Source organism: Pundamilia nyererei, unplaced genomic scaffold, assembly GCF_000239375.1.
Source record: "Pundamilia nyererei isolate P.nyererei 1_Seehausen unplaced genomic scaffold, PunNye1.0 scaffold00098, whole genome shotgun sequence".
NCBI classification, from domain to species: domain Eukaryota; kingdom Metazoa; phylum Chordata; class Actinopteri; order Cichliformes; family Cichlidae; genus Pundamilia; species Pundamilia nyererei.
This window is the reverse complement of record NW_005187499.1, coordinates 909,910-933,595: the sequence shown is the minus strand read 5'-3', so window position 1 is coordinate 933,595 and position 23,686 is coordinate 909,910. Positions and strand designations below refer to the sequence as shown.

General features: G+C 41.4%; 1 protein-coding gene across 1 annotated transcript in view; it reads right to left on the bottom strand.

The window, feature by feature from the left end:
- cdh24b (cadherin 24, type 2b) overlaps window positions 1–23,686 on the bottom strand; it is a 155,740-nt gene that overhangs the window by 17,947 nt on the left and 114,107 nt on the right. The window contains exons 6-8 of the mRNA XM_005740228.1: window positions 15,032–15,213; window positions 1,192–1,448; window positions 51–187 (exon numbers count right to left, since the gene is read on the bottom strand). Coding sequence (XP_005740285.1) covers window positions 51–187; window positions 1,192–1,448; window positions 15,032–15,213 — 576 coding nt within the window. The remainder of the gene's footprint in view (window positions 1–50; window positions 188–1,191; window positions 1,449–15,031; window positions 15,214–23,686) is intronic.

The following is a 23,686-nucleotide window of genomic DNA, read 5'->3' as shown; positions in this document are numbered from 1 at the left end:
CTTCTAACGATGTCTCCGGATTAAGTGTCGTAAGAAGAGTGACCTCTGACCTCTCTGGGTGGCGATGACTGTAATGTTGTGCCAGTGCTCACGCTCCCGGTCCAGCTCCATCGCTGTGGTGATGAGACCGGTCTCTGGTGTGATACGAAACAGAGCCTCTGGGTCTGACTGAGGATCAATGGAGAACCTGAAGAAGAGAAAGTTGGGTTTGAGGATATAGACGGGTGAAATGAGGAGAGGGCAGGGAGAAATATCGAAAGAATGAGTGAAAGGAAGATGCAAGCGGGGAAGGCAGTGGGGTGCGGAGCGAAAGAAGCAGACAGGGCAAGTGTGTGAGGGAGCGATAAGGAAGTCGGCATTCAAATGGCCAAAGAATTAATATAGTGAGATTATCACAGCTGATAAGAGTTCTTTTGAAGTGCTACCGATTATCTAAATATCTCCATGAATATACCAGCTATCATTCCTCCCCACATACTCGCTTTTAGCACTTCTGCTTTTAATTGGGACACGGTTTTCTGTGGTTTTTACAGACAAATCGCTTGCTTCCCTCCTCATACTATTTGAGACAAAACCCACCGCAAACACAAGCGAAGCACTGGAAGCTGCAAGCGTCTGTGGTTTCTGTCTGGCTCGTGGGAACACTGTGTGGGCATTTGGTTGGCTTATTTTTATTTGGTTAGCTCTTATTGTTGTGTCTTGTTTCTTTTAGCTGAAGAGCCTGCTTTGAATTTAATTCAAAAAGCCTGGCTATCCCTTGCTTGTGGCTGGACAAAAAACAAATGATATCCTCTAAAACAGTAAAACAAATGAAGATATATATAAGTCCCAGCACCATTAAATGCTTGATTTGTCTTTCAGCAATAAAACTCCTGTAAAGCTGTTTTGTTATGAGTTCATAAACAGCAAATACTGAGAGGAACATTTTGAGAAATGGGCTTATTTGCTTTCTTCCTGGGTGGCAGATGATAAAACTGATACCAGTGTCATGTTTTACACCAAAGATTAAGTTACAGCTACTATCTCAGCATGAAAACTGGAAAGACTAGCTTTTTAAAAAAAAAAAAAAAAAAAAAACCTGTTCAAAAGGAGCCCAGGTAGGCTGTTTGCTATCTCAACAGTGAAAAGTAGCAACCTAAATGTATAGGAAGACTACATGCCCTGCTGAAATGCAGAGGCTTTGTACTCTACCTGATATTATTGGTCAGACCAGTATCGGGGTCTACTGCACTGACTCGGCCCACTGTGCAGGCCGGCGGGCAGTTCTCTGAAACATCCATGTGATATCTGGCCCGAGAGAACCTCGGTGGCTCGTCCGCATCCAGGACTGCAACTCGGATTGAAGCCCGATCTTTAAAGGGGCCTCGACGTAGGAAGCGGGGGTCCACTATCGGGTTAAGGACCTCAACAGAGAAGGAATAGGAGCTCCGACTCTCATAGTCTACGGCCTGTGGAAGAGAGAAGAACGAGGTAAGCTTTACAGTTGTGTAAAATGAAAGGGTTTTTTTTTGCGTAGTATAATCATCTAAGGTTTATGCATTTACATATTTTGAAATGAGCAATAGAGACATTTTTTAAAAGCGAGAAATTATGCAAATGTCACTGTTACAAACATCAGATCCAAAAGCCTTTTTTTTAACGTGCCTTCATTTGGTCTATTTCTCACACTAAATTTTCCACAAATGACTGCTAAATTACATATCTAAAGCCGAGAGACGGAAAATAATGAATTCTTCCAACAGATAAGAGCTCGCGCAGGCTAGAGAACGGTCACATCCTAAAGCATCTAAGAATAATTTAGAGTGAATAATATTCTGGTTACCTTACATGTTGTGACGTTTGGATTTTTTGAAGCGATACTTTGAAGGATGTTGTGGGTGGATGCTTAGATGGTGGGTTTTGTGTGAAGTTGGAAAAGACATTCATGAGGCGTTGATGTTACAGCATTGCCAATGAGACTCCGGATGCTCAAAAAAAGTTGAAAGGCTTCTTCACAGCTTCAACACCGAGGTAACTACTTGTTTGGATGTTGGTTTGACATTTCTGGAGTTGATGTTTGGATAATGTTGACATGCTAAGAATGGATGATGTATATCTGTAGAGTTTGAATACTGTGTTGGTGAGACTTAAAAGTAAAAATACAGAATATTTTGTATTGCAATGTAGTGTTTTTTTGGTGAATAAAGCTAAATACTTTACCCTACTTTAAGTAAAAAAAATCAGTATTAACAGCAAACTGAAGCCCTTTTGGTTTAATCCAGCAATTTTACTTGGGACTCACCGAAATGTAAATGGTCTGCTTCCAAGGTTTTAGGTAGCTTTAAATAGTTGTATAAGCCAAACTATGTCAACAAGTGTGATAGCAATGGAACAATTATTATACAATAAATCTTCAATTCTGTACAGCACAGAAAGATTTTTTTACAGTACACGAATAATTACAGTGGGCACACTGTAAAAATTGTCTTCATTTATTCTATTTTAAAAAGTACATTTGTTACAGTGTAGTGTTGCTATGTGCATGCAGACTCGTGCTACACTGAGTAGTTGCTATGACCATTTTATCTAGCTCATATGGTACTGCAGTGTTAGCAAAAACAGTGGGAAGTGTGTTGGTGGGTACCTGGCAGGTTGTATATTGTGTTACAATGTTGCAAACATGCTGGTTGGCATAGTTTCAGACCCTGTAAAGTGTATGAAACTTGCTTTTGTGCGCATATGTTCATTAGGAGTACAAATGGTTTGGGCTGTATGGCTCTATACAGAATATATTTTCATGATAAGACCCCCCCTCCCTCACATTTTTCATAAAAATGCTTCCATTGTTTTGAACGCCATCTCTTTATCACCATAGCGACTCTGCTATCACCATGGAGACTCGTACCTGACTCGGGGGAGCATTAAAAATTCCTTTGTATCCTTGCATCTACACAGGTGCGAGAGATTTCATTTGGGATAGGGGCTCAGGCCCCAGTGATTGTTTGTTACAGACAAGTTATGAAGCCTATTTGTCTGAGGTGTCTTTGTGATTGCGCGTCGCTCTCCCGCCAGCGCGGCGCCTCTGAAGCGAAGAGATAGCCTCTGATCTGGTTTGCTGAGATGATTGTTAGTGAGGGCACGGGCACACACAAGCAATCACATACATCCACTGTCTCACACACGCACCCTGACATACACCTGCTGTTGATTAAATTTCAGAAAACGAACACGTTTGGGTCTAGTTCAAAATACCTGTTTGAGGTAATGGCAGGTGTGTGTGTGTGGACTTGTGCGTGGAAGTACAAGTGGTTCTTTGAGCCTGTGTATCCTCAGATCCTCTGTGAGTATCTGAGTGTCCTTAAAAGCAAGTACGCATATAATTCATCTCAGTGTGATTGGCACGGGGAACTATGTTGGACAAGGGATAAATGGGCTCTCTAGCTATGCAGAATTTTCGCTGTCAGATTCAAACAGGAGCTGAGAAGAAAATCATTGTGAGGATCCCACCGGCAGTGGGAATATTGATATCCTCCCTCTCCTTCCTTTCTGATCTCTCGTTTGCTATTTTTCCTTCGCTTTTCTTCTCGCTCTCTGAGCTGTAAACCAGCGTAAACTGCTTGACAATCAGCGGTCTCAGAACGAGGTGCAGATTGATTAAAAATTATGCAGAGAATGGGGGGAATTGAAATGCACAGAAATGTAGCCAATTTGTGGACATATCTGAGCAGATAGAAGAAAATAAATACAGAAGAAAAATTGTTACAGAGTGTGAGAGAGAGAGAGACATGGGAATGGTGACAAAGTGTGTGTGCAGAAGGGGTGGTAGATGGAGGGAAAAGGTTCTCTAACGGGGTCCCCATTACAGGGAGAGAGAGACAATCTGTCTGAGGAGGAGAGGTGTCACTTACACTGTGAGCACACACTCATCACCCTCCGCCCTCCCTCCACCCAGCACTCCATCACTCCGCTCCCCCTCCTCTGCTGCCTCACACACTCCATCACCTAGTCCCCGACTTACCCGCCCACACCTATCTTTTTTCCCTCCCTGGTGTGCGCGCGACAGGGCACCGGCTCTGACAAACCACAACACACACTCATCCTTCTCCTTCCTACACCCTTACAGTAAGGACACAGCGACCCCACTGTTCGTCTACCTTTTTACTTTTTGTCATCATAAAAAAAAAAAATCCTCACTCATGTATTCACATCTACTTGTAAGACACTTGTACACATACATACACATGTCATGTTGGAGGACCTATGAGGTTCCACATGCAGTTGTTGCAAATGTCCTCTCACAAGGAACAAAGGTTCAAATTCTGGTCTATTTCAAGCCAAAGAAAGCTCATATTTAAAATGGTTTTCCTGAAATTTGACAGAGCATTTTTGCTGTGGATTGCTGACATTAGCTGCATAAGCAGCGTAGCCACCAACTGATTGCATGTCACTTGCACAAACCCCAGGCGTCTTCCTTACGCGCCGAATAAGAAAGCAGTAATGCTGACTTCATTTACCCTTGGCTCACCACCTTCACTGAAGGCTGAGACTGTGATTTAGAGCAGCTTGAACTCTTAGCTTAACATTAATTTAAGACGGCTGTTGCAGAGGTAGTGGAGACCAAAAGAAGAGGAGATGGGGCTGAGTGATACACTGTAACAAATTTCCCTGTAAAATTACAGTAAAGTACTGTCAGCCAGATTAGCTAGCATGAAACTGTGATTATACAGTGGACCTACTGCAATCTAGAGCAGTTTCTTACTGCAAAAAAATCTTATAGTGCAGTGCTGGATAGAATATGAGCATTACAGCATAATACTGTCAGCCATTTGGTTGCCATTATACTGTTGTTTTAGTGATCTTAATGTAAAAGTAAAATACTGTACATCTAAGGCTGAACCAGGTCTTAATCTTCATATTCTGGTCCATGAATTCAGTTTCTTACCTTTCTTGAACCGCTGACAAGATATCACATTTTGTCACGATTCCCCCTGCAGCTTGTACTTCACGGTAATGGCAATCTTGCTGCATTTAACAATTTCACTGTATGCTAAATGAGGTAGTGGGACTTCACACAATGTGAATTTTCTCAATAAGGTATGGGCAGACTGCAGTAACAGAGGGAAAATCAAGTCTGACTTGATGAAGAGAAAGAAAAAATACTACTTGCACATTGCAATCCATCCATTCATCCATCGGTCATCAGTCTTTTGGAAGGCCAGCACAGAGAGACAGACAACCATTCACACTCACATTCACACCTACTGGCTGGTAATCTAATATGTATGTCTTTAGACTGTGGGAGCAAGTCCATGCAAGCACAGGAAGAACATCCCCACACAGACAGCACCAGCCTTCAGGTGGTTCGGACCACCTGAAGGTGGGATGTCAAACTCATATTTGTGGTCTCATTAGAGGTTAAATCCCAGATATATCCTAATATTAGAGAAAAAAGTGCAATGTAAAAAATAAAAATTTCTATAGCAGATAATAAAGTAATACTCTTTCTTTCATTTAATTGTTTATGTATTACTTACTTAGATGTAGTATGAATGTTTTAAGGAGGTCTTTATCAGTAAAAAAAAGAAAAGAAAAAAAAAAGCTTAAAAAACAAATGAAAATACAGTTACAAGTCCAAAATTTGTGCCCTTAACATTTTCCAAAGCCATCCCATGGGCCATACTGGAGTGTTTTCAGGGTCAATTCTGGCCCCCGAGCCTTATGTTGTTTAATTCTACTTCCTGCCTGCACCTTTGAGAGCCGCTTACTGCATGAAATACAGAATTTAAAAAAAGAAAAGGTTTTGATACCTTTGAAATAATGCCATAAAGTTGCCTTTTCGACAGAATGCAAACCAAATGAATATTTAATGTGACCACCCTTTGCCCTGAGAAAAGCACCGGTCCTCTGGATGCCCATGCACAGGTTTTGCTTGGCAGGTAGGCTGTTGGAAGCATGTCAGAGAAGGTGCCACAGTTCTCCTGCGACCTTAGGCTTTCGCGGTGTCTTCTGTCTCTTCATGTAATCCTAGACAGACTCCATAATGTTGACACCAGGGCTGCGGGCTCTACCATCTGTTCTTGTCACTGTAGATAGTTCTTTATGACTCTGGCTGCATGTTTGGGGTTGTTGCACTGCTGCAGAATGAATTTAGGACCAAGCAAATGCCTCTCCGATGGTATTGTATGTGATGGATAAGAATCTAAACATACAGTATAAATTGCCTGAGGTTTTCCCACACAGTGGTGGATGAACGTGATAATGAATCACACTTGTTTTTTCCAGAGTGCAGAACTGGGTGATTTTGTCTTGTAAAGAACACTGTCAAAGGGAAATGTCTAACAAGGTAATGCCATAAAGGGATTGTACTAAAAAAAATCAGTACATGAATTTAGTCTTAAGTTAATCTGCTTGTGATGTTTCACCTTGATTTTATTAGATTTTTCCCCAGTAGATTTCCTTCATTTTATATCACTGAAAATTGACGAATCTCTCCGTCCTACACTGTTTAAATAAAACAAGCAGTTTCAAAACTCAATACTAGGCTTGATTTCCTGACCTTTACAGATATTCACCCAGAAAAGTCAACAAACTGAAAATAATCATTAAATCAGCATCACACACATACATACTTTCTCACTCCTAGTTAGCACTCCCCTCTGCTTCCCCGCCCACACGCTCTACAAGTGTAACCTCGTGTCCTGTGATGCGGCGCTCCAATGGTCTGTTTTGAAATTCAAATTCTATACCTTTTAAAATTTGCTTCACAGTTAGCAGAAATTAATTAGCTAACCTGCATGCAAGACTGGCAATACATAATACATCTCTCCTCAAAGAGGCCGAGCCATAGGCCTGCACGCTTGACTGAGAAAGTGCGCGGTAGTGTGCACGCGCACATTGAGCGTACTGTACAATAACTGTACATTAATGGGCGGCTGAGGCTTCTAATCCCTGAGGAGGCGATTCTCCCTGCCTTCACCGTAGTAGATGTTAAATAGAAAAAGGTTATGGAAGCCTGTGTGATTCAGGGTGAACACACATGCGAGTGGGTGTACGCAGCACAGTGTGTATATATATGGTCTGTAGTGTGCGCTCAGCACCCCGCTGTCCTTGGCAGATTGAGTTCCTTTTTGATTTTGTGCATTCTAAATCAAGATCATACATCACATTTGTCTGATGACAAACTCAGCTTTGGACATTTCTGCCAACAAGCACTACTGCAGAGTTGAGAGAACAAAGACTCTCCTAAATCTCCCTTTTGACTTTGTTCTTCCTCTGCTGCCTCCCCATCCCTCTGTCACTTGTCTCGTCTTCTGTCTTATTTCACTCTCAGAGGTCTCGTGTCTTCCCTTTTTCAATTTTTTCTTTTTGTTAAGAAAACTTACAAGCAATACACTGGTCTCTCTTCTTCTTTTCTTTTCCTCCATCTCTCTTTCCCTCTCTCTCTCTTTCCCTGTGAGGAGATTAACACAATCTCTCCTCCGCGTGAGAAAACAAACACAGATAATCCTGGGCACGCTGCTGGCGTGTGACCGAGGATTAGCCAGCCGTTTTAAGTGAGAGCATATGGAAATAATAACTGCAAACTGACACACGCGTGAGCTTGCTTGTCCCCCAGGTAAGGAGGAAATGAAAAGCGCGCAAATAGCAGGCTTACACAGCTCACAGCACCCCCCCGTAAACATACCTCAAAAGGAGCCTCCTGAATTGGGATGCCGCCAGATTCTTCTTAATGATGTTGTGACATGTTTAGTGTTGCGTCAAGTGATCCCACTTTGTTATACAGATGCTGCTTAATTCAGTATATGTGTAATGAGGTATTTTGAAAACGGGCTATTATGTTATGTTTGTGTTCAGAGTCTCTGGTTTTTTAATGTGTGTGACCTCAGCTTGCCAGACACACTAGACCCTTTATCACCTGTCTGATTTGCATGTAAAGCACCTCTGCCTATTAGCTGAGTCTTTCTCTTTTCTACTTCTTGCTCCAGTTAATTTCATTCTGATTAGTGGATTGAAAATTCAAGGAAGCTTTAACCAGCAGGCCCCCCCCCCCCCCGTGAATGTTATCCGCTAGCCATTAGGGGGCACTGCTGCAGAGCAATGTCAAGAAATTCCTAATTCTGAAATTACCTGCTCCTTAGTCTGTGGCCTCACTCGCATGCTGTATCAAAAATCTATTAGCAGGAATGTGTACGTTCATTAGAATCGATGTGTACGTAAATAGCTGCAGCAAAGCAGCGCTGACCAGTCAGGGAGCAGAGAGGAATAGAATACAGACTATAGAAGAAGAGGAAACTGGAAAGAGGAAATTAGTTTCAAAAAGAGTGAATGGGTTGTTGATGTGTGTATTAGCCTGTGCCTGTTTGCGTCTGGAAATGTGTGTTTCCATGTGTGAATGCAAATGAGGCAGACCTAGGCTGAGTCAGAGCCACAAACAGCACACACTGTCAGACATGGCCTCCAGACACAAAACAGAGCGAGGACGAGGTGAGGGAGCAAGGCAGATATTGGGTGGGGGAGGGCATGTGTGTGTGTTTGCATGTGAGCTTGTGTGTCTCCCGTGCACTGCATTTTCTTTGGACATGTATGGAGATCAGACGGGGAGAGTAACAAGATGCAGAAAGAGGGGGGGCTGATGATGATGGGAGGAGGAAGAGGAGAGGGGCGACGGGAAGAGTGGAAATAGAGGAGGAGGGAAATCTTTTTATTGCTAGGGGGTGTCTCTGTGGGACTGACAGTAAATAAGCGATGATAAGCAGCTTCAGTCGTCACCCAGACTTACAGGCTGTTAATGACCCAGCTTTCTATGGCGTGTCCCCGCCTAACCCTCGCCCTTTCACAGGGATGTTCTCCTCCTCTCTATTCAAAGGGGCGCCATCCAGAGTCTGATTCTTTGTCCGCGTCCTTCGTTTACGCTCTCTCTCTCTCTCTCTCTCTCTGTCTTATTTTACACACCCCAAATCTCTTCTCCCATCTCTTTTGACCCCGTTTCCTTCTAATCTGCTGTTAACCCTCCTGGCGCTCCGACCCACCTACCATCATTCTGAGGTAAAGACGCAGCCCTCCCCACCCTCAGATAAGCGATCATTTCTCCGTGTAGCTCTTTTTCTTCAATCTCCAAAGTTTGAACAGGGAGCTGCGAGGTCAAGTGTGTAATATTGATGCGTGCCTGTATATCTATATATATGTGTGTGGTTTATTGGTGCTTGTGCAGATGTGCGTGTTCGTTTCTCCGTATCTCTGCCTGTGAGAGAATGCACGCCGTAGATCAGCGGTTAAAGAGATTCAGCCCACAGCAGCGAGATGACCAGCGAGGTCAAGGCCGGCTCTGTGGCAACACAAATTGTTCCACTTGGAAATCCTTCCTTCTCCGGAGGCGCACAGATCATCTCACTCCTCTGTTTAAATTCTTCACACTGTGAAAGCCTTATGACTCTGGGAAACGGACAGCAGGGCATATGAGTCATTATTAACGCAACCCAAACATACGCACGCTTGAAAACACACACACACACACACACACACACACACATTTTGTTTTATTTATTTATTTTTGTTTGTTTCATGAAGTATAAACTGAGGGGGAGCTTAGCGCTAATTTTATGCTTTGTTTGTTTAATTCTATTAATCGTAGCCAATCATACATGATTTCCATTAGTTATGCATGAATTCCCTGAAAGGCTAAATCCTTTTAACCTACTGAAGTCTGATTATTTTAAATTCACATACAGTTTGTGTAACACACCCACCTTTACCCCCCACCTAAATCCCAATACTGCTGGGGCTACAGCTTGTTGTAAATACTCAGGAAATTGTGCCTTGCAGCATCTGTAAATATTCAATATATGTTCCACTTTGTAAGCATTCAGAATTGATCCACATGTAACCTGTGATTATCCAGTTTTATTTAACTGGAACAGCAAGCCTGCTCTAATCTATTCTAATCTATTTCTCTGGTGCCTTTGCAGAGAGAGTAAAGCAGCGCAGAGGAGGCCATGTTGAAATATTAATTGTACTTTTTTTGCCTTGCGTCTGTGGCTGAATCCAGTGCAGCTAATGCTGGAGGTGGGAGGTCTTTAGTGTAATTGTTTACATGTGATTTTCACCATTCACCACATGCTGATGCTCACCTATTCTCCCCAACTCTTCTTCAGTCTGTCTTATTGTCGCCATGCTGTCTCCCCCTCTCCTAATAACTGTACCTCTCTTTTTTATTATTTATTTTTTTCAGCTTTTTTTGTCTGCTTGTCTCTCCGGATGGGTATTTCTAACCTCCTGTGCTTCGCAGCGTATAGCTGAGCTAATTTCTCCATGGCTGTCACTGTGTCTCTCTCCCTGTCTCTTTGCGCATCTCTCTCGGTCGCTTCTTACTCTAACCCCCTTGTTATACCGCACTCTCTGCTGTCACCGCCTCGCAGGACCTCAATTTAACATTCCTCCTTCAGCTCTCCCATCGTTTCTTTCCTTCTTCACCCGCACTCTTTCGCCTTGTTCCCAGGTCCTTGGCTTAGATTTCTTTCTCTTGCACCTCTCACCGTATCCAGTCCTTGCTCTACCTCGGCGCGTCTCTTCAAAGGAACTTGGAAATCCTGCTCTACACGCCACCTCTGGGTGCGGATTGTTTTTAACGAATCCTGCAAACCCAAGGCTGAGAACTGACACAATGATAAATTCACAGAAATTTCAAGTGTTTACATGCGCACGCATACACCGGTATGCACACCTGCATGGCTTCCAGTACACCAACCAGAGCATTTGTGCAGTCAGGCACTCACCAGCAAAAATAAAAACAACATCAATTTTGGAATACAAATAGCTTTTTTTTCTGTTTTGTTTTGTTTTGTTTGTTGTTTTTTCTGCAGATTTAGCCAGATTGCAGTTTTCATTTCCCAAAAACGACGTGAAAAGGTTTCACAAGCTTCGTGTGCATTTGCAAAGATTTTTCATGGAATTTAATGGCACAAAGTGTGCAGACTTTTACATCCAGTTATCTAAAATATAAAAATTCTAATTTACTCCCAGCAAATACAAACCAAGCTCCCATAAGGGAACTTCCCAAAGGGATACAGTGGAATAACTGGCCAAGTATTATGAGCCCACTCTCACGCATCCTCCAATATCCTCGAGAGGATTAAAAGTTGGTCCAGCAATTCACGACCAGAAAGAAAACCGCATTGTCCAGCTAAAAGATGGATTCTCCTCTCCAGCACTCTGGCATAGAACTCATCGGGTTGGCTGAGGAGTGTGACACATTTTGAAGAAATAGCTTTAGCGCTACCATAAAGTCAAACATGCTACAACCAAACAAAAACCTCATCCTGGTGACGGGGGTTCTCACAGACCCCAGAGGCAAAATGTCTGTCACATCTTAGAAATGCTTTGATCTATTGCTCCAGTTTGTCACTATTTGGCCAATCAGTTTGTGACTCATTGTTTCCTGCTATCTGCTGTGACTAGTGCTTTTTTAAACATTCAAATGTACTGGGGTCCTGGGGGATCGCAGTCAAAAGCACTCATTTCTGCCTATGCAGTTTTAATAGATGGAACTAATTGAGCCCTATTTAGTGTAGAAGTGCTCTGTCAGTCATTCTGAAAGAGAGACACACAGACAGTCTGAGCATACAATGAGCCATAGCATGTACTATAGCTGCCTGTATATGGCATTTGTTTTGCATTATGTACAATTAAAAAGAGCATTGCTGTTTGTATTATTATTAGTAGTAATTTAATTTCTTTACTAAATAGTAAACTACTGAGATCATCTTCTGCGTACCTTGGTTATTTGAGTTACTGATGCCTTCCTATCAGCTTGAAGCAGTCTGGCCGTTCGCCTCTGGCCTCTCTCTCACTGGATCAGCAGTTACTCAGACACGCTGATATATCAGCAGAAGTGAGCTGTTTGTTGATATATCTGTGTCAGCCTTTTTAATGGACAGTAAATAAAAATTTTAAGACAGATGGGAGAAACACCCTTCAACCATGTGGTAGTGTTGATGTTGAATAGTGCCAGAGGGCACTGCAACCGTCCCAGTTGCCAATACATGCTTGGAAATCCATAAACACAGGACAATAAAAAGTATATTTTTAAAATGCATATGGCAAGTTGCTGCCACATGATTGGCTTATTAGAGTGCCGTGAGAAATGATCAGATGTGATGTAGAAGATTGTCTGGTTCCACCTGATCAGTACTCTAAGCGACCAGCCTGAGTAACGGGCAGAACAATTACATTGTCTTCCACTAGAGGGCAGTACAACTACCTGCTCTAATTAAATGGGTTGCCAACTGCTAGTAAAACAGAAGAAGATGAAAAAGAAATTACATAATAGTCTGAAAAAGTAGTCAATCTGACCTGAGTCCTGTAGAAACTTCGGACGCAGATGAAGGCCCTAGCATGAGTAGTGCTCAGAAGAAAGCAGGAAAGGTATACTGGGGACAAACCGAGCCAATTCTGCTGTATCTGGTCCGCTGGGAAAAATAATCAATATGCTGTTTGTGACATTTTTGTTTGGTGGTGTGCTGTGCGATTTTTCTAATGTGAAATATGTGACGTGGCTCCAAAGGGTTGGGAAACACTGGCTTATTAGATTTCTAAATTAATGAGCAGTTGTACAGGTGTACTTAGCAAGGTGGCTGGAAATATTCCATATTTTTCTCAGTGTATTGCCAGTAAATTCAATTGGACTAATATGTTAGTCCAAATCTCAATGCCTTCTATGGAGGGTGTGTATTTTGTAGGTCCAGGGTTAGCTCCTAATAAAAAAATGTATAAAAGTAAATGAAAAACAAAAAGAATTTTCGCATTAGTACACTCATTATTGTAAACAGACTAACTAATGTCCTGAAGTTTTCGCTGAATTCCCAGCAGCAGATCTGGTGTGCTAGCTGTGGTATTTGTCATTTTTGCATCAGGACTTTGTATGTGGGCTTGTGTGAAAGAACGTCTACAATATGTGCTTGTTTTTGTGAGTGGACACATGGCCTTGTGCGGTGTGCCGCTCATTGATACGATTTTAATACTCATCGTGCGCAATCGAGCTCAATCGCAGAGGAAGAATGTGTTACGCTGGTAACACAGGTGACTGATCATATTACATGTGATCACGAGCACACGCAAAATTATGCTTTCTCTTTTGTTGCAGCTTCATGGGTATGACACCTGGCAGTATAACACAGGTGGCACAACACGTGCTGAAGCACACGCTCTCTGACTGAGTGACTGATATCACACGTCAGAGAAACGGCTAACAACAATAAAGGCGACTCATATGTATTTCGACACTTCTGAAGAGCTCATTTAAAATCAAAGCACCATAGCTCATATTAGCCTCCCACAGCCCTGCTCATATGTACACTACACATGAGCATGAGTGATTCCTCTCCTCATACGGATACAAGGCACACTGGCAGTCATCACTTCCACAATGCCCATACACCTGTGCAAAAAGGTGATCAGTCAGCATGGCAGGCAGCTTGGGGAATGACAGAAACCAAAAATTCTAGCTTTACACTAAAGGGATCTATCCATCTGCAGCCTGCATTAAAAAAAAGCAACTGGGAAGGATTCTTGCTGGGGTTAAAAAGGAGACTGTATATAAAGAATAGATGTAACAACTGCAACCTCTCATTTTAAAGCCTCAACTTGAGCATTTTTGGCTGTTGTAATCCCATTTTTATTAAAGCAGACATGAACCATGAATCCCTAAGTGAGAGATGGTTCTGACTGATAAACCAAAGACAGCATGTTCATGCAGTGATGTCTAGACAATCACAAGCTAACCATCCGCTAAGGCAAACCCTGCTTTATTATCTAATTTATTCTGTAAATAAGACCATCATTTACAAAAATGAACACCAACATCAACTTAAGTTGATGAATGGTGTCTATGTAGACAACTGGGTTCCTTTTTGTTAATGAAATAAAATATCTCTTTTTTCAAATGTATCTGTGGCATCGCTGTGGCTTAATTTCATGTAACCAATCAAAAATCAGATGTGGTAGGATTCACGCTGGTTACAGGACTCATCACCCTGATAACCAAGAAAATGAAGGAGAGGCTTGTGCTGTGATATGCAGTTAATACAGCTATTTTAACACAAACCATGCTTTTTTTTTATAGTATATCACAATATACATCCATCCATTCTCTTCCGATTATCCAGTTTTAGGGTCGGTGGTGGGCTGGAGCACATCTCAGCTGTCACAGGGCAAGATATTTAAATGACATCCATATAGACTGCATTTGCATGGCTAATGATCTGTTCTATCATTTGTGCATGATAGCATTTTTCCAACTGAACTCAAAATAGAAAGCCAGAGCCTTATTGATTCTCTTGTACATGCAAATGCTCTGCAATTCATGCAAGGATGTGCTAAAAGGCCGGAGACAAACCGCCTCGAAAAAAATGACACTCAACTCTGCCACTGCAAGCATTTGCATTTGGATGTGTCACGCTTTGGATTGAGTTTTGCGGAGATATTTCATTATGTTTGCTTTAAACAGATGGACGTGCTGATAAAAAGAGGCTGATTCGCAGTGAGTGGAATCAAGCCGGAGATTCATTTGTCAAAAAACCCAACAATACACTCTTCCTCGACGGGAGACAAATAAGGAAAACAGGTAAGAAGAATGCAGCTCAGCTGTATTAAAGTCCTCGCTGAAAGGGCTGTTCAGTGATGAATTGTGTGAGTTTATATAGCATTATTGTTAGTTCCAGGTAATTCCAGGTTAATAGGCTTAGGCAGCATGTTGTTAGCTGTGCTTCGACTCATAGGCAAAACAAAACTGTTCTCTACAGACCGGCCTACACTACCCGTGTCATCGTCTGTCCTCCCCCTCATCATCTGTTTCCTGTCTCCTTTGCTGCCTTTTACCTTTACAAAATGACTCCATATGTGCGCTCTTTTACTGCTCATTCTTCTAGCTCTGGTTTTCTCCTCCTCAGCCACTATCTGTGGTAACCTTTACGAAACCCTTCCCTCCTCTCCTGCCCACTCTTTCATCAATATCTCCCTCCATCTGTCCACCCCTCATTCTCTGTCATCCCTCATTCACCTTGTTGAGCGTGATGACCGCCTCTTGATTCAGTCCGGTGATATTGAACGTGTCCCCGCTCTCCCCCTCCAGGATGGTATATTCCAGCTTGGCGTTCTCACCCAGGTCAGCGTCCATTGCGGAGATGCGTCCTATCTCAGCGCCCGGGATGGCCAGCTCGGAAACGGAGAAGGACCACATACCTGGGGAGAGACACGCAACGGCACATATTAGAGGAGCACTGTCATTTCATTAGCTCTGATACGCTTCATTTGTCAGTTAAACATTTAATTTTGTCTTTTGAAGTGTATTCAAATTGCTGTTCCCCACCTGCGCTGAGCCAATATTTACAACATTTTGCTGCGATAAGGCAGCGTTTAAATTAAAAGAAGTGAGAGAATGAAGGAGAGAGATAAAAGCAGAGTGTGCATTTGAGCGCTCCGCACAGATATTATTAAAAGACAGGTAGAATATGGCCAGAAAACCTACTGTTAAAAAAAAACTAAATTAAAAGAGCCTAAGATTTAAAAAAACAGAAGGGTTTAAGGAGATAAAGAAAAAGAAAAGATTAAGAGACGGTTAAGAGAAGCTGCTCTGGCTCTCTGAGTTGTCCATTCATTCCTTCTGCTGAGACATATTAATCAAGATAACAGGCTCGTTCATGTGTGCTGGTTTATGTTTAGCTGTCAGCCCATTAAAGCAGTACATTATTAGTCCTTTTGCTGGCTTTGCAGTTTACATAATATGTTCCTCTTCTCATCCATCGGGCACACCTATGTGATAAAAGCATGGAGGACCCAAAAAACTGATATTTCTATAGAAAAAGCAGACGCACATGCACTTAAATTCAAATAGCACCTTTGTCCTAGCACGCACACAGTGGCCACCGATAAGAATAAGTGAGGTAGGGGAGATAGAAAGTGAGTGAAGGGAAAAGGTAAGATATCACCATTTGGCACACAACAGAGCTGTTATCAGCTCAGCTAAAGCTAAAGGAATCAGATAGTCTTGTAAATGTGAGCGAGAACAACATCACACAAACACACCGGCTGACGGAATAAAAGATAGCCCACCCCTGAAGTGTCTGGTCCCACAACACGCAATCTTAAGAATTCGGCAAATTTGACAACATCACAGTGAGACAAACTTGTGAGGTTATGTGGCTTTGTGAATCGGGATTACAGACATCAAAGTCTTTTATCCATGGAAACCAACGTTATTTCTCACCGTGTTTGTTGTCTTTCCAAGTCTCTTAATATCAAATCTGTAATGTGGGCTTCCGTACTAGTAATTGCAGTACTCTCCCTCCAACAAGTCCTCCAAGTTAAAGTCAGATAAAACAGGCTTGTGAAACCTCAACAACAAAGCTTCTCTGAGATAAGTTGATGCAAATATAACAAGGTTTAAGTTGGTTTTATAACAACAGCAACAACAACAAACTTTATTTATATAGCACATTTAAAACCAATGGTGTACCAAAATGCTTAATAATAATGATGGATTGGATTTATATAGCGCTATAAGGCACCCAAAGCACTTTACAATGCCACTATTCATTCACTCTCACATTCACACACTGGTGGAGGCAGCTACAGTTGTAGCCACAGCTGCCCTGGGGCAGACTGACAGAAGCAAGGCTGCCATATTGCGCCATCGGCCCCTCTGGCCAACACCAGTACGCGGTAGGGTAAAGTGTCTTGCCCAAGGACACAACGACCAGGACAGAGAGCCCGGGGATCGAACCGGCGACCTTCCGGTTACAGATACGCTTCCCAACCCCCTGAGCCACGGTCGCCCCATAGCCACAGTCGCCCCTTAACATGTAAGAGGGTAAGATGAAGTAAGAGGGAAGGATGAGGGCTACGGCAAGGTACCAAAACATGCTAGCAGGTTAGATGGCATTAAAAAACAAAAGCAAAAGAAATGCATATAAAAGCATAAAAGAGCAATAAGTGTAACAGTCAAAAATTTAAAAATGATTAAAAATAATTAAGAATAAACCAAAGATAAGAATAAGCATTAAGCTAACTAACAAGCAAGCTTTAACTGGTAGAAAAGGCGAGGCTAAATAAGTGGGTTTTTAACCGCGATTTGAAGGATTGAATGGAATCGGACTTGCGTATAGCGATGGGGAGGTTATTCCATAGATCAGGTGCAGCCAAGGCAAACGTGCGGTCACCTCTAGTCTTCAGCCGGGGTCTCGGCAGTACCAAGAGTGACTGGGAAGATGATCTTAGTGCTCTAGTAGGGGTGTATAATCTAAGTAGCTCAATGAGGTAGCTTGGCGCTATATTGTTAATAATTCAGAAGGTGAGCAGCAGGATTTTGAATTGAATGCGATACTTAACGGGAAGCCAATGCAGATGAGCAAGGACAGGGGCAATAGAGACACGCCGCTCAGTAAGGAGACGAGCAGCTGCATTCATTATCAATCCTAACACACTCTTAAAATATTTAATTATATATATATATATAACTTGTTCAGTTATTCAGGTTTTCCCAAGGCAATTTCAAGACACTGTTACAGAAACAGCAATCTTAAATCTGAAGGTACACTGAGTTTTCAGAACATTTCAGTTAACACCATGATGTTGCTAATTTAATAACAGATTAACATTGTCATTTTTGAAGAAACTAGTTTTGGCAGGAGATGATATGACAAATGCTACTGAAACAGCAGACAGATGCATTATGTGCTGCATGTGCGGCCTCTAAATGTTTGCTTTACTTTTCTTCTGTAAAGATATCATAGAGCTATTCTCACATCAACTGTTCTCACAGTACAAACCAATTTGAACTAATGGTATCAAGCTGAGAGAACATTTATTCAAGACTTCGCACAAGTTTTTTGCAAAATGCAGAGATTTCCATCCAGTGTTAATGCTTTGTTAGTTCTTAGTCGCCCTCAGAATGCTTCTATTCTTCCAGCATTGGGATTTTCTGCCCATGGAAGAAGAGGTAGGGATGGCACAGGCATACCCTCAGAAAGACAACAAGAAACATCACAAGACACTCGCGGACCTGGAGCCCACAAGAATTTGTCACTGGCTTATGCTGCAAGGAGGGCAAAGGGCCCTGAGAGCTACATGAAACATGTAGCTTGTCACCTTTTTCAGGTAACACAAATCTTAAGACCTCCTGGGAGGCATTGAGAGGAAAACACATTCTTTCGCTGCCACAAGCCTGATTCGAGGATTCAAATTTTTGAGCAGCATTAGAAAAAAAATGATGCAATTCTTAAATTCTTAAAATGTTTTGAACTGCACATTGTTACAGAAGCACAGGATATTTTTATTCCTATGTGTATCCTGTATCTGAGTAACTGATGCATGAGAAGGATAGCTAATTTGTCCTTCCGTGGGCTTTACAGTAGGTAAAAAAAACCAATTCATCACAAATAGTTCTCATTTTCTTTACTTGTATTTTATTTTTCATGGGTTTATGATTATCACCTCGGGGTACACCACAGGCTGGGTCTTGATGGTGCTTTGATAAGGTTTACACCCTCAAATGTTTTGGAAGGGCCGAGCAAAGCCACAGGCTGAAGCATTTCTGTCTCGCTGTGCCGCTATGAAACATTAAAAGCCATAAATAGTTAATTGCGAGTGCTTATGGTTTCATTCAACTATAAGCACGGTGGTTAGCACACGTCACACTTTTTTTAAGTATAATTTTTTCACTTCATTCAAGCACATTTTCATTTACTGACCCTTTTGAATTTGAACATTTGCAAGAGAAAGCACATTTTTAAGAGAACTGTGATGTAGCTGTGGCTGCATCATGTATGTAAGCTCCTTGGCTCTGACTACTAACTTTCGTTGCCTTTGTTGTGGTGCAACTGGTGCATTTGTCTAGGTTATGTTTTCTTTTCTTTTTAACTTAGTTAGGCCCCCAGTCACACAGACATAGGGATAAGTTGGAAACCACCTGGCAACAACTGGTTGTCAAGGAAAAATGAGTATCCCCTTGCTTGTTAGTCAGGGGTTGCAAGAGGTTGCTTGCTGTCACTAGGTGAAACTAGCCATTGTGACATATGCGGTGCTGCACTGAGAGCCTCCTATGGCTGCTAGCATAGCCTCAGTTGTGCCTGTTTTTTAAGGAACACACAAACTTGTCTGCAAGCACGTGGCAACTATTTGCCAAGTGGTAGTGAAACTGTCAAGAGTGGGATGGAAAACCACACACCACTCATCTACAAAGTAAAAGCTGTGTCCTTTAAAACATGTTAGTGGTAAGGCACAACTTTTACTTTGAAGGTGAACATTCCCCATCTCCAGTTTGTGTTGCATTTTTTTTTTTGAGTGGTTATTTAGTGAGTGTTTGCAGACAAGTCAGTTTTTTCTATGCAAACCACAGGCAACTATGCGCAGTACTGCCAATTTTGGTACTGATCCGATACCAAGTAAATAGAGGTCCAGTATACAGACACCAATTACATTACATAGGCAGCATATAATTGGAAATCAGTGTGTCATCATTTATAAGAAACATGAAAATCAATATAAGTTTGCATATTCTGAACACATTTTAATGACCGCTAAATCACTGTGATTTTACTTTTGACAATAATTAGTTAACACAATAAAAAAGGACCAGTTTTTCTTGTGTTTTGAAACTGTGTGTGTTCTTTTTCTTGAAGACCTGGACTATAACTGTACCTATCTCTAAAGCACTTTTAAGTGCTATGAGATATTAAAAAATAGATGTGACGGTCGATACTATCTGTCAACACTGACATTTTTCATAGTGTATGTCTGTGGTGTATTTTCATCAAAAAACAAAACAGAAGACAGAAACAAAGTATTGATCCTATTGAGGTTGTATCAGTCCCACAACAGTACCAGCATTGGTATTAGTACTATCGATATTTCGATCAATCCACCCTCCTCTCAACCAACCAAGTTACAGTTACACTGAGGTTTTTGGTGCCCCACCCTCTTTATTATTCATTTCACCCAGAGCAACGAACACTGCATTATTTCCTTAGTGATTGAAGTTCGCAGGAAGTTATTCTTTCACTGTCATTGTGAAAAACACACAACAAAATTATTTGCTGTCCCAGTCAGTGCAAAGAAAGCAATCTAACTATTCTGGAAAAAATACAAATAAAAAGAATTACCTGTAAACGCAGTACAAACAGTACAAAAATATAAATAAATAGATATGTACAGCTATCTATCTGTGTGTGTGTGTGTGTGCGCGCGTGCTTGAATCATTACTAAATGCACAAGCTGAAGATTGTACAGGTTAGTGAAAAGGTGACATACCAATGTCATCTATTGTTTATTATGAATTATTGCAACAGCCCTGGGATATCTGCTGTTCTTCAGTCTGTTTGTTTTAGTGTTTGTTGTTCTGTACCACCTTCCTGAGGGCAACATCTGGAACAGGCGCCATGCTGGGTGGGATGCGTCCTTCACATCACCTGTTCCAGCTGTCACCCTCAGGAACGCAGTAAGGGACTGCAAAAGCTCAAAACTGAGGCTGTAATTGTTGCTTTTTTTCTTTGTATTTGTGGTCCTTTGTATTTATTTAGGTCCACACTCAGAACATTATTACTGTTGCAACAACAATATAGGTCAAAAGTAAAAACTATCCAAATGCTTGTCCAGCAGTAATGCATGCAATATATTTTCATCACTTAAATGTGGATGATTTACTAAATAACTGAAGTTGTGTGGATTTATAACAGTTGGTTCATATACAAAATGCCTTTGACTAATTTCCTTTTTGTCTTGACGTTGCTCCCACTTCACTACTTTGTTGTCTGAAGGGACAGATGGAAACTCTTTTCTGCATAAAATGAACAGCGCTGCAAATTAGCAGTGACAGAACAAGGAGTCACCCTCTCTGTGTCATCTATCTGCGAGATAAGTTATTCAGGGCTGTTTCAGACTCAACTCAATCAGTCAGGGGAAATGTAACCTTAGATCACATATTAAAATATTTAAAACTACAGATTCGGCAGGGGTAAAAAAAAAAAAAAATCAAATTAATGACCCTGTCATTTGACAAAGAGTTGTCAAATTAAGACTCAACATTGTAAAGCCACAGTAACACAGAGAGGAAAGAAATTCTCTAAAAACACAGCAGCCAAGATGGATTTGATGAGATTAGAGCAAACTCTTTCTTGATCAAGATGAAACCACAGTGAATCAAACACTTTCCCATTTTTCACTGAGCTGCCTTTCAAAGTAATATATTTTTTTCTTAGCTATGATCTCCACACCTACCTGGTTAGACCGTGTTAATTCCTTTTCACTGTCTGATTGGAATCCTGCACCTCGACGGCACTCGTTTAATATTAGCTTATTTGCGCAGTTCTTCTGCGCCCGCTGCTGTAATGGTCTGGGAGATTCTCAGTGGAGATTATATAACGGCACAAATGAAACAGCTTCACAGAAATTCAAAAGGAAGTTGGGTTTTTTTTTTTCATGGTTAAATAGTGGTTAGCTGTTAGCTAGCACCACAGACTTTTCTCTGCACACATAACAAGCAGTAAATGTGACAGACGCATTAAGCTCACTGCTGGCCTTATGGCTCTAAAGGGCCATGAACTGGCCCCATTGCCATATGCTGCTCTCCAAGCTGCTCTTTACCCACTTTTATACTTTCCTTCATTTACCTCCCGGTGAACAATTGCTTCCTCTGCCTCTCTCTCTCCATCTTCCAGAGTTTACTCAAGATTCTTTCAAGGAGTGCTTCACACAGCTGATATCTGTGATATACCTGATGTGATAGCTCTTTCCAATGTACTTACTATAATATATAGACTAACAGCTTTGTTATAGAAAAAATAAATAGTCGATTGATTTGAGATCAATTTAAAGTGCTAAAAAGAACTCCCAGTTACATGACCTCCCACAGTGTCTTAATACGCATCACTCTTTACATACCAGAATGTAACTATGTCTACATGACTACGCAGTCATTTTTCTCTCCCAAATTCCCTACATTATTTTATTTTGAAAATTAAATGGATCTTCATTGTCGAAAGCAATGAAGTGCAAACGATTCAAATCATGTAAAAGGAAACTTTTCTCGCAACTCCGTCTCATCAAAATGACATTTACACTCTGAATGGAAAGAGCAAATATGTTCTGAGAGGGGAAAACGCAGTTCTGCCCTTATTTTGTTTCATCAACATAACTGAGAGACACTGTTAATTAGTATTTCCGCCTCAAAAAGTCTCAAAATGCTGAAACATGTTTCTCTTTCATTTATTGCTTTTGTGTTGATTATATTTGTCACAGTTGCACAAACAGCCTGTTTAGGTTTAGGGAAAGATCGTTGTTGTGGTTTGTTACTGAAAAAGTCAACAGTGACATATGAAGTGTGAAACAGGGTGTTGTTCGATGTTCTGATAATGAGCATTTGATTAGCATACATATATATATATATATATATACATATTATTAGAAAGGAAGAAAAAACCTGTGAAAGAAGTAGCTTGTTCTGAGGAACCTCCTGCATCTCTGCATGCAGAGATTTTAGCCTCTGTTTACTGTAATTTTACTGCTTTGGTTCACTCTTACTGCTCTCACTGTTCCTTTTTAGGAGTTAAAATATAAAAAAGTAAAATCATTACCTGTGTTGGCAAGGACAAAGAGTCAAACTGCTGACCTTGGCATCAAAAAAAAAGAAGTGTTTTCGAGCCCAGGCCACCATCGCTAATGCAATTTCTGCTCTCTGTGTTGGCAAATTAAGGTTATTTTCGAGATGTGGACCAAAAGTGTTACATGACAAGTAGATAGCTTAAAATGCATTGACGTGACAGGCAGGCAAAACGTCCCTTCAAGCGGTGCGCGATGATTTAAACGTCAAGCTTCCTGTTGCTTAATAACACAAAAACGAAACGGCGGGCCAATAATTCAACAAATTCAAATTGGAGCTGTCCTCTCCTATGATGAAGAAGAAAGAACGTGATCAGGTTAACGTTTTTACAAAAAAGATTTATCTTGGATTTTAAAAACCCAACTCATTTCAAATTTAAGTGCCTATGTCGTTTTGGAGTTAAATCACCACCCTGCAGCAACCACGTCACTATTTGTGGAGGAATGTTATGAGTTTCTCTTTTAAATCTGTGAGTTTCTGGCTGGACTCTCACTGTGAGTACTTTATGTGTATTTCTGTGTATATATTTGGAATGTCATCAGAAATAGGTTGCATGTAATTGCCAATTTGACTCCTTCAATCACAAACTGATGGCAGACCGACTCTGTCTTGTTGCTGTTTTGTCATCTTAATGCACCAAAGTCTCTTTGAAGATGGTGGCTGACCGTGAGTAGTTGCAAACCTGGTCCCCATCTTCAAAGGAGCTATTCAGAGGTAACAAGACTGCAAGAAGTAGCTGAGGTCAGGACTCTTTCCCATCAACCTGTGAAGATTCTTTCTGTATAGACCTACCTTTGTGCACGAGGGCACTGATGTGTTGAAACAAGAAACATGGAGCCTTCCCAAAATGTTGCAAGAAAGTTGGATTCAGAAAAAAAACCCTGCACACAACAAACCTGTAGTCGCAGTAATTTTGGCAGTGTCCAACCATTGTTTTTACCTGTTTTTACCTACTGTGGTTGAAGCATTAGGCTGTTAATCAAAGTTTGAGCTAGGTAGGTTTCCTTAACAAAGCAAGTTTTCATATCACATCATAACTAGGGATGGGTACCGGTATCCGGT